Source organism: Gekko japonicus, unplaced genomic scaffold (assembly GCF_001447785.1).
Source record: "Gekko japonicus isolate JY-2015 unplaced genomic scaffold, Gekko_japonicus_V1.1 scaffold317, whole genome shotgun sequence".
In the NCBI taxonomy this organism is placed as follows: domain Eukaryota; kingdom Metazoa; phylum Chordata; class Lepidosauria; order Squamata; family Gekkonidae; genus Gekko; species Gekko japonicus.
Window position 1 is genome coordinate 827546 of NW_015162487.1, and position 11098 is coordinate 838643.

The 11098-nt window shown below is 47.8% G+C and overlaps 1 protein-coding gene across 1 annotated transcript in view; it reads left to right on the plus strand.

Annotated features, from left to right (window-relative positions):
* Positions 1-1709, plus strand: part of PLEKHM3 (pleckstrin homology domain containing M3) — a 108891-nt gene extending 107182 nt beyond the window's left edge. The window contains exon 8 of the mRNA XM_015405942.1: positions 1532-1709. Coding sequence (XP_015261428.1) covers positions 1532-1709 — 178 coding nt within the window. The remainder of the gene's footprint in view (positions 1-1531) is intronic.
* Positions 1710-11098: the final 9389 nt, after the last annotated feature.

Sequence of the window (11098 nt, forward strand, 5' to 3'; positions counted from 1 at the left end):
GCTACCAGTGTGCTGAACCATAGATACAACATGCAAACATGGAAGCTGTCTTTTCTCCTGCCTGCAAGTTCCTCTGTGTGACCCCTACTGGAGTGTTTCAGTCCATAATTATATTAAATTAGGCCTATATTCTCCCTCTTCCAGAATCCTAAATCAAGGGCATCCAGCAAAACTGATTGGCAGTAGATTCAGGAAGGACAAAAGGAAATATTTCTTTACACAACGAAGATGTAGTAACAGCCACAGGTATAGACTGTGTGCCCGATGGCATTTGTGCTCAATGTGCACAAAAGGGGACGAGACAGATTCATGGAGGATAGTTCCATCAGTGGCTACTAGCCATGGTGACAAGAAGAAGGAGGAGGAGATGGGATTTATTCCCCGCCTTTCACTACCTGAACGAGTCTCAGAGCGGCTTGCAATCGCCTTTCCCTTTCCCTTCCCCTCCCCACAACAGGCACCCTGTGAGGTGGGTGGGGCTGAGAGAGCTCTTTCGAGAACTACTCCTGAGAGAACTTGTGACTGCCCCAAGGTCACACCAGCAGCTGCATGTGGAGGAGTGGGGAATCAAACCCGGTTCTCCCAGATTAGAGTCCGCGCTTCTAACTACCTAACCACCTAACTACACCAAACTAAAGGAAACCTCCACATTCAGAGGCAGTAAACAGTAGACCAGTTCTAGGAGGCAACCTCAAGGGAAGGCCTGAACTACTCAAGAGGGCTTTTCTGCTCAGGTAACCAGGTTGCACTGTACACAGTGGTTTTACAAACTTGTTTGGATATATGATTAGGGACTGTGGTCTATACTGCTGTGTGTGGCTTATTATAAGTAGGATCCTCTGTCTGTAATTTCTGCACTGCTTAATGTGTCATGTTAATATATCTGCTGCGCTTCATCAGTTCTTTCTGGTGGTTCCAGATTTCTAAAATCCTAATGCACCCGTTATCGAATGCCCCATTTTGTTGGTTGCTCTGACTCACCCTGTGTAATCCACCCTGGGCCCCTGTGAGAAAGGCAGACTGTAAATAACACAAATAAATAAAAAGTAAATTAAGATAAATGGCCTTGGCTTCTATGCCCTGTTTTGGCCCTCCACAATAATTAGTTGGCCACTGGGTGAGATGGGATGCTGGACTAGATGGGCCTCTGGTCTGATCCAGCATGACTGCAGTTTGGTGTAGTGGTTAGGAGCGCAGACTCTAATCTGGGAGAACCGGGTTTGATTCCCCACTCCTCCACATGCAGCTGCTGGTGTGACCTTGGGACAGTCACAAGTTCTCTCAGAGCTGTTCTCTCAGGAGCAGTTCTCTCAGAGCTCTCTCAGTCCCACCCTCCTCACAGGGTGTCTGTTGTGGGGAGGGGGAGGGAAAGGAGATTGTAAGCCACTCTGAGGTTCCAAGTGAAGGATGGGGTATAAATCCAACTCTTCTTCCTTCTTCTTTCTTTCTTCTTCCTTCTTCTTAGGCTCTGGGCAATGGGGAAGGAAGCTAAAAATTCATAAACAAACATCTGGTTTTGCTGTGTTCTCAGGTGTGAGAGCTGCGGCGCCATCTTCCATTCCGAATGCAAGGTGAAGTCCGTCCCGTGCCCCCGGTGCGTGCGGAGGGAGCTTCAGATGAAGCAGAAGTCTTTCTGGCGAAGGCTGAACATGGACGAAAGCCTGGGAGAGGCCTGCAATGTTTTCGAACTGTCCTATCAGAACACTTGACTCGAAGGAAGATGCCGGCAACCTGCAAGGATCCCTTTCCTACTGCGGTACGAACGTTGACGAGGCGACTTTGCTCCGCCAGGCAGAATCCTTTGCTGCAAAAAAAAAAAAAAAGCTTAGCTTTGGGTTTGTGGAATATCCAGGGCCAAAGGGGCCATGAATGAGTAGAGCTGACGGAGGCTGCATAGCGTTTGTGAAGTCTAGGCGAACCAGCTGGTCTTAAAGCCAAATGTAGTTTACTTGAAATAGATCCTAGTCTCTTTGCATTTGGTTTTCTGGTTAGAAACATCTGCTCCGTGTATATTATTTATTATTGTCCTTCCAAATGGAAGGTTTTTTGCAGAATAAGCGGCGGTGGCAACCATATTTAAAACACATTGACTACTTTGGGCAGAGCCTGTGACTTAGTGGAGTTCCCCCCCACCCTGGTTTAGAAAGGTGTTTTAGCGATCAGCGTTTAAGAACACTCATCTCTATCCCCCAACCCCTGTAAAAGTTTGGAAATATTTTAAGTTCCAAGATCAGCTTCTCAGAGGAGTACAAAAATGCGTAAAATCCTTTCTGAGTACAAAAGCAGGGCCCACTTTTCAGACTGGTCACTCACAACTTTCCGCCCGCACAAACGTTCCACTTTCCTTAATGTCACATCCCACTTTATCTCCACACCTCTGACACAAACATACCAATCTGACCTTTCTTGGTGTTAACTTAGGACGAAGGGTGAGTTAGTTGGTTTTTCCCCTGAAATCTATAAGAAACTTTTCTTCCCATCTTTGAGCACAATGATGACGTGGTGTGTTTTGAATATCACAGGCTTGGGTTTCTGTCTTTCTGCCGCTTGGCCTTTTTGCTTCTTTGTAGCGTGTACAGATGCTTTGCACATCTGCCTCAGACAATTGGTGATCTCTTGTGTGGCTTCCAGTTCTGGTATGAAACTCACAAGACCGAAAACACAGCGAGTGCAGACAACGTGATCCACCATTGGCGGTTCAGAGACTAGATGGACGTGTTCCTTACCTGTATGATTTGCAATGCATGCGGGGAATGCTTGTTGGCCTCTTCTGTCGGAGCCCACGGTGCATGGGTCTTACGCACGTGCAACTTGTAACGCTTTAATACTTTGACCAACCTCCCTAAACTGGGTCCCAGCCTAGGGACCCAGGACTTAAGGAAGCGTTTGAAGAAGCTACCCAGACTTACTCACCCTGACGAAGATCATGCCTGTATCCTCATACGGAACTTGTGTGGACGCGGGCTTCCACAGTCACAGGAATGGAGGATCCTGATTGGATCTCCCCACTGAGCCATGGAAAGTCATCACAGGCCAGGGAATGTCCAAGTCTTCAAGCAATTGCCAGATCAAGGCTGCTGTCAAAAACACAGAAGAAACTTAGTAGGCTGACTTAGTGGAAACTGTGCGTCACCCATAGAATTTGTTTAGCCTATTTTCCCCACCACCGCTAACGATCCCCAGAATCCTTTTATTATCAAGTGTGTTCCATATCTCAGCTTCTTCTTTTTTTCCCCAGTTTCCGACCTGCGTGTAGTTAAATATATTTGCAGGAAGCAAATACATAATGATGTGATAGGAAAACAGTACGTGTCGGCATGTATACGATCCATTCACCCAAGCAGGCTTGCCACGTTGAGTCTGGCTTCAACCCCTTAGGAACAAACTGGACCAGATATTAGAGATCTGTGACTGGATCTCCCCTCTCTAAACGTCTCCTAAAACAGGAGCAGCCCCGAAGGGCATCTCTCATTCCTCCTTCCCTTCCCCCTTTTACTCCCCTCTCCCCAAGCTGTTAACTTGCTCCGCTAAGGAAAATACTGATGTGACAATATTTTTAAAATGAGGGATCCCAGCAATGAAGCCTCGATGTGCCTTTTAAGCAGGAAGGGAAGTTAAAACCTCTAAATAAAAAAAATTGAGTTTAATGACCCAGAGAAGGAAGCCTGATAAGGATGAGAGATAAGGGAAATTCCAGTTACGCTGAAATGTAGCGCTTCTGCGATTAAAGCTGTAAAGAAAACACGAGCAGCTTCTAAGCACTTCTGTTCATACTGCATTTTTAAATATATATATTTGTAGGGATGACTCCCTACAAGTCCTTCCTGGTGTCCGTATCAGTGTGTATGAATGTCTCATCCGTAAGTGGGGGGGGGGCAGACTCATAAGTCTCTAGAGCCACCCGAGAAGCGTTACGGTCCAGAAGTCTTGTGAGGTCATCCATTGCACGCATGATGCATTGACATAAGTGCTTTGTAAATGCATTAATGTGTGGGTGTGGCCTGTGTGAATTATCCCCTCTTTGAACGATATAACTTCAGAAGCCAACAGAAGCCACCCTTGTGTGCTAACTGGGGGGGAAGGCACCTGGAAAACAATATAATGCAGTTATATCAATCATGGGAAGGAGAAACAACAGACGTGGAGAGAAGTCCGTAGCACGCTTGGCATTCATGTTTGTCCCTGACGCATCTGGATTCCCTCTTGTACGCTGAAACAGAGAGACTCCTGCCAGTTCAACAGGTTACATGGCTGCTCCTCTCAGCTCCTGCTAATGTGAGACCCCGCAGTGTTGCCTTCATCCCCCCTCCCCATTTTAAGTTTTGCTGTGGTGGGTAATCCCTTGCAAAGACCACCCAAAGGGAACAAGCAAGCGTCGCATTTCGCAAGCATCATGTAAGTCACCCCGTTGCACCTGTGATTTGTTAGGTATTAGTGGAATATATGCGGGACCTTTACCGTGCACGCTGCAGAGATAAATGGGATTTCGTCCATTCATATTTGGGGCACAGTTGGGCTGCATGACAGAACCGGTGAATGACGGGGCTGCTTCTAGAAGGAGACATCTTCCACATCTTCCTGTGAGCCCCTTGGCATGTGCTACTCATTCAGACAACCTATGTAGGTGTGCAAGCACTCGGACACAAAATGTTTGTAGGTGCCCTCAGAGAGCCAGCGTGGTAGAGTGGTGAAGAGCGGCGGACTCTAATCTGAAGAACCGGGTTTGATTCCCCACTCCTCCTCCGCATGAAGCCTGCTGGGTGACTTTGGGCCAGTCACAGTTCTCTCAGGACTCTCTCAGCCCCACCCGCCTCACAAGGCGCCTGTTGTGGGGAGAGGAAGGGAAGGTGATTGTCAGACACGTTGAGATTCCCTAGGGTAGAGAAAAGCGGGGTGAAAAACTCCAGCTCCTCCTCCTCCTCCTCTTCTACTAAGGGTCAGTGGAATGTAATGATTGAAACAGAAGTTCCGGTACTGGCGTGAGGGAAACTCTCTTTGCAGCAGGTTTTTGGGAAGCACAGAACGTATTTTAGAAGTAGAGTTGCCAGCCTCCAGGTGGGGCCTGGAGATCTCCCGATTTTACAACTGATCTCCAGCTGACAGAGATCAGCTCCTCTGGAGAAAATGGCTGCTCTAGAGGGTGGACTCTGTGGCACTCTGTACCCTGCTGAGGCCCCTCCCATCCAATGCTCCCCCTAAGCTGTGGAGTCTTTTGAGCAAAAATTCTACTTTGTGAACTGCTGGCATTAAAGTTGTGAGTGAGCGGTTTGGCTCCTGCATCAATTAGTTTGCTCTGGAGCCATCCTTCCTGAGCTAAGACAAAAATGTGTGAGCTGGAGGCTAAAAAACTGTGAGCTAGCTCACGCTAACTCAGTTTAGAGGGAACACGGCTCCTATCCCCAAACCCCACCCTCTTCCAGATCCACCCCCCCAAGTCTCCAGGTATTTTCCAACCCAGACCTGGCAACCCTATTTAGAAGTAATTTTTATTGCACATCCTCTCATCACTGTAACATGTTTGCACTAAGTTAGTGGTGTTTGTAACACTGGAGTGCTTTGCAGAAACGATTAAGGCCTTTATCTCATAGCTGGGTACATAAGAGCCCTACTGGCTAAGATCAAGAGGCCGTTGTCAGCTTCCTGTTTCCAAAAGAGGTCAGCCGGCAAGCAGGACGTGGGGACCAAAGCCCTCCTGTACTCTTTGGGCCCCTCCCTCAAAAAGAGGTATTCCAAGGTAGACTGCCTCCAAATCTGGAGGGTCTATAAGCCATTGATTGGCCTTTCCTCCCCGAATGTGTCTCCCCCACCTCTTTTTAATATATGTATTTCTATTTGTGTCCTAAAGGTGACTTACTAGAGGAAAAGATATGCTTACTAGAGGAAAAGGTATGTAGCCTTTTGTGTTTGTTTATTTATTTACTTCATTTTTAGCCCTCCTTTCCCCGGTTTAGGAGGGAGAAGAACCCTGATGCCCTCGGTAGGCAATTCAAGGGACCACATTTTGTATAATGTTACTAGGTTTTTTCTTTTCTTTTGGTATTTCTGCATTTTGTGTGTGTGCCCGTCCGTGCCTGGAAGTCATGGCGACCTCTGGCGACTCCTGCTGGGGCATGGAGAGCGTTCAGAGAAGTGGCTTGATAGCCTGCCCCTATCCTCCTGCCTCTGGTATTCCATGGAGGTCTCCCACCCAAGTACTTGCCAGAGTCAACCTGCTTAGCTTCCGAGATCTGACGAGATCGGGCTTGCCAGGGCTATCCAGCCGCAGTCACACATGCTAAATAATCCACTTTCAGTGCACTTTCCAACTGGATTTTACTGTGTGAACTGGAAAAATCCGATTGGAAAGTGCATTTAGGCCCCAGTCACACAAGCGGGAAAATCCGCACTGGAAGGAAGGCATTTTTGAGGCAGAGCTAAAAGAAGCGCGGGAGCACGATCTTACAGTCCCCACGCAGCTCTCTCCTCAGGCCGTTGGCAGCCGATCACACCAGGGAGGCAATAGCGTAGTCCCAGCGAGGCAACATGGCAGTACTGCGTTACTGCGCATGCGCGGGTCGCGGATGGCTGCTGGATGCCACAGGCTACCGGCGCGTCTCCGATCAGACGCCCGCCCGTGCTGCACCTTTATCGGAAGCTCATAGATACAACGAACATGAAGTTGAGCAAACTTCAGAGGACGGCGGAAGACCGGAAGGCCTGGCGTGATCTGGTCCATGGGGTTGCGAAGAGTCGGACTCGACTGTACGACTGAACAACAACAACTACCTTTTCCTCAGTGCCTTTTAAATCTGCTTCTTCGGGCCGACGGTATGGGTCGGAGACGGGTCCGCTACGCTTCCCTGATGTTGTGGTATGATTGCGGCCGTTTGATGCGCCCTCAATCCATCCCTTTCGTGGGGCAAATCCTCTGTGTGACCAGGACCTAAAAGTGGATTGAAAGTGGATTATTTAGTATGTGTGACCACAGCCAGGGCAGGGCAGGGCATTACCAGGTTTTTCTGAAGGGAAGATCCTAAATCTAATCTAGATCACTGGTGGTGTATACTTGAATCTGGTTGTGTTTCAACTCGAGGAGCAAAATCCTTTCTCGTGGTGGGAGCTGTTTGGGTTTAACTGGGACCTTTCAATGCTTTTGGCTTAGCTGATTTTTTTTTTTTTTTGCAAGGTAGCAGAACGGCCATGGAGCCTGAGAAAACCCTTCTAATGAGTCTGTTTTGGCTGGGTCCTTTGATGAGAGGCGTCTCTGTGTTGCTGGGGTTGCCAGTCACCTGGAGAAAAAAATGTATATGAAAATGAGCAGCTGAAGCTTTTCATGGCATGCAGGGAAATAACATCACCTGGTCAATAGCATCCCGTTAAGTCTTTGTTAAAGGGACAGGACATTTTTTCCCCTCCAGGCCTGTTAGCTACCCTGTTTGTTACTCTCTGCCTTGGACCTGGATAACCTGATCTCATCAGATCTTGGAAACGAAGCAGGGTTGGCCCTGTCTAGTATTTGGATGGGAGGCCTCCACGGAATACCAGGGTCATGACGCAGAGGCAGGCAATAGCAAACCGCCTCTGAATGTCTCTTGCCTTGAGACCCCCACTAGGGGTCGCCATAAGTCAGCTGTGACTTGATGGCGAATTACAACCACCTTGGTTGGGGCAAAGCCGAATTCCCCAGGATAGGTCTATAATGTTTCCTGTCTGGTTCAAGCCTTGATGGCCAAAGAGGCTGAGGTTGGGGTCGCTTCCAGTATTATCTCAGATGTGGTGTTTTGGGGAGGAAAGGTCTAATCAGACCAAGACCTGTGGGGCTCATGGCTACCCCAGCACTGGAGTGAAAAACAACCGGGGCCTGAAGGGGGTAATCACTGAAAAGATTTGCAACGGGTGGGATTTTTTGTCTATGTGTAGTGTTGTTTAAAATGGAATGGTAAAAATCACTGGTATTTTTTTTGGGGGGGGTTGCTTTGTCCTATGGGAAACAGAAGGCTGGATCCAGAGTGAACTGGCGATTTCCACCCATTTCCCCCTCCCCACTGCAGAAGCCCCTCCTCTTGTGTCGTTCCTCAGGGTCCCCTGTCTTCCAGGGGTGGCATTTCAGGGAGATCAGTGGGCCACAGTGGGAAGAGGGAGGCCCAAAAGTTCCATTCTGCCATTGGAAAAGAGTCGTATGGATCCAATCCAGAATTTGCCACTGTTTGTGGGAGAACCCGTATACATGTGGAAGTCGGTTATGGATGCTGAAGGACGCCAGTCAAGTGACAGCGATTAATTTATCTGTCATTTTATCACTGAAAACCTTTTCTCTCTTACAATCCCTTTTAACTCACTCTGTTGAGGTAAAGCAAAGTTTGAGTCCAGTGACACCTTCGTACCTGAACAAGTGGGCGTGCACACCAAAGCTCACACCTTGAATTAAACTTTGTTGGGCTTCAAGGTGCCACCTGGACTCAGACTTCGTTCTTCTGCTTCAGACTAACACGGTCTACCCACCTGGATCAGCTGAGGTAATTATTTTAGACACCACCTCCCCTCCATGGATTTCTCTGGGCAACTCTTTCCTGCCCAGGAGTCTTCTGTGGCTCTCCAGAACCAACCCCCCCCCCCAATGGCCCCAGGGATTTCCCCAAAAAGGGATTTCCTTCCTTCCTTCCTTCCTTCCTTCCTTCCTTCCTTCCTTCCTTCCTTCCTTCCTTCCTTCCTTCCTTCCTTCCTTCCTTCCTTCCTTCCTTCCTTCCTTCCTTCTTTCCTTCCTCTTAAGGGGCATTACTGATCTTCTCTGTATCCTCCTGATTTTAGTGTAGGTGCTACCAAAGGGAGCACAGGAAAGGGATTTCCAAAGTGTGGGGCCAGCTTGGTGTGCCCCCCACCAACTTCTGGCAAACCTCTGGGCTCATAAGGGATTTTGAGTGCAATCCCATCAACACTTTCCTGGGAGTCAGACCCAGTTAGAAGCAGTTTTTACAATCAGAGGGATTTGTTATTTATTTAACAAAAATACCTTAGGGAAGGGCATATTTGAATGCTCCCCGGTCTTTAACAAACCCTCTACATTCACATGAGAGAAAACAGGATTTGGGGGTGGGTGGGTCAGTCTTGTTTCTTGACACAGTGGGGGTGGGTTCCAACCATGGGGGAACAGCCACGTAAACTGGAGGAAGCCTCCCGACTTGAGCCAAAAGGGAAGATGGCGTATAAATATTTTAATTACTAAACACAGTAAATAAATAAACTTTATTCAGCGGAGTAGTGGGAAAGGGGTAAGATCCACCCCTATGTGAAGTGAGGGTTTTCCCCCCTCCTTGGGAGACCACTGAAACATGCTGCCTCATTGCCCACAACATGAAAGCGGGGACAAAACTATCGTTTAATTCACTATGCGGCTCTGAGATGACCCATTTTTACAGTCCACGTAGAACCCAAGGACCCTAGTAGAACTTTCCTTGTTTGCGTTAAAGCAGTGTAGACAGGTGCTGTTCTTCACTGGTCAAAAGCTGTGACCTGAAGGACACTTACTAGGGAGCTCGAACCCTTGAGTTCATTGGGACTTAGGAAATGTCTACAGGATCCATGCTTGCATGCTGGCTGCTTAAAGGGTGAGATTTCACCTGTGGATTGCCTCTGACTTAGGGTTGCCAGCTCCGGGTTGGGAAATACCTGGAGATTTTGGGGGTGGAGCCTGAGGGGGCGGGGTTTGGGAAGGCAGGGACCTCAGCAGGGTACAAGGCCATGGAGTCCATCTTCCAAAGGCCATTCGCTGTAATCCCAGGAGATCTGCAGCCACCACCTGGAAGCTAGCAATTTTACTCTGAATGCATGCGAAACAGAGTATGCAAGAAGCATTCACGATGCTGCATGCATGCTTCTCCTTGAGTCGATGGAAATTTGGTGCCTTAAATTCTTTTAAAGACAGGAAGGCGGGGTTCTTGTCAAATGCTTTACTGCCTTTGATTATTTATTTTGTTTGTATTGATTTTGGAACCCAGGGCCACCAAGCCCAGTTGTTTTCCTGCTTCCACTTTATCAGGAATTAAGCAAAGAGAGTGTTGCCCTATTTGGAAACCATTTTTATTTCCAAGGTGCAGTAAGTTAAGAGACTGACTGCGTTAGGAATGGATGCAGTCACCCCTTGCCGAAAGGATTCTGGTGATTTGGTGGTTCAGTCTTTTCCCAAGGTAGCTTGAAAGCACATCCGTGTGCTGTCTATAGCAGCTCCAGCATTTTCTGAACATATGTACTTTTTGAAGACCCATTAGTTCTGTAATTCTGCAGGTTTTAGATTCCACACACCCCTCTTACCTTTAAAACAGCCCAAATACAAAGTTGTTACTGAGCATCCAAACCATTCTGGCCTATATATAAAAAGAGTAATGAAATTAAGTTCTCTAAAAGCAGGGCCAACCTGAAGATGTGGTTTCCCTCTACATGCAGGCAAGGGCAGACTTTCTTCAGGGTGGGTGTGCTACCAAAGGCTTCTCTTGAGGTCTTTGAACAATAGCTGCTTATATTCCGGAGGCGTTGCAGTTATAGATTGTATTGTCAGACGCTTTACTGCCTTTTGACACTGTTTGATCCTGAGAAGTGCATTCCTTCACTGCGGAGTTAACTTAAGTTGCTCCTGCAACATAACTCATTGATTGTTCAAATTAATCATCTCAATAGTCAGTAGAATCAGCTGATTAATAAAGGCAATTGACGTATCCAATTGATTCAGGCCAGCAATGGATGAAGCCTACCAGATTTATACATTTGTTTTCCCCTAATGTTACGTTGGGTTCATGGGTTTAGATTGCCGACTGTTGCCGATAAAATTATTGCGTTGTTACTAGCAAAATAAGCTGCTCTGAAATTTCTTCTGAAGAGTTGGGTGCTGTTCACAGTTCCAAACCTAGGGTTGCCACCTCTGGGTTGGTAAATACCTGGAGATTTTGGGGGCGGAGCCTGAGGAATGTGGGCTTTGGGGGGAGGGGAGGGACCTCAGCTTGGTATAATGCCACAGAGTCCACCCTCCGAAGCAGCCATTTTCTCCAGGGGAACTGATCTCTGTAGGCTGGAGATCAGTTATAAAAGCAGGAGATCTCCAGGCCCCACCTGGGGTTTGGCAACCCTA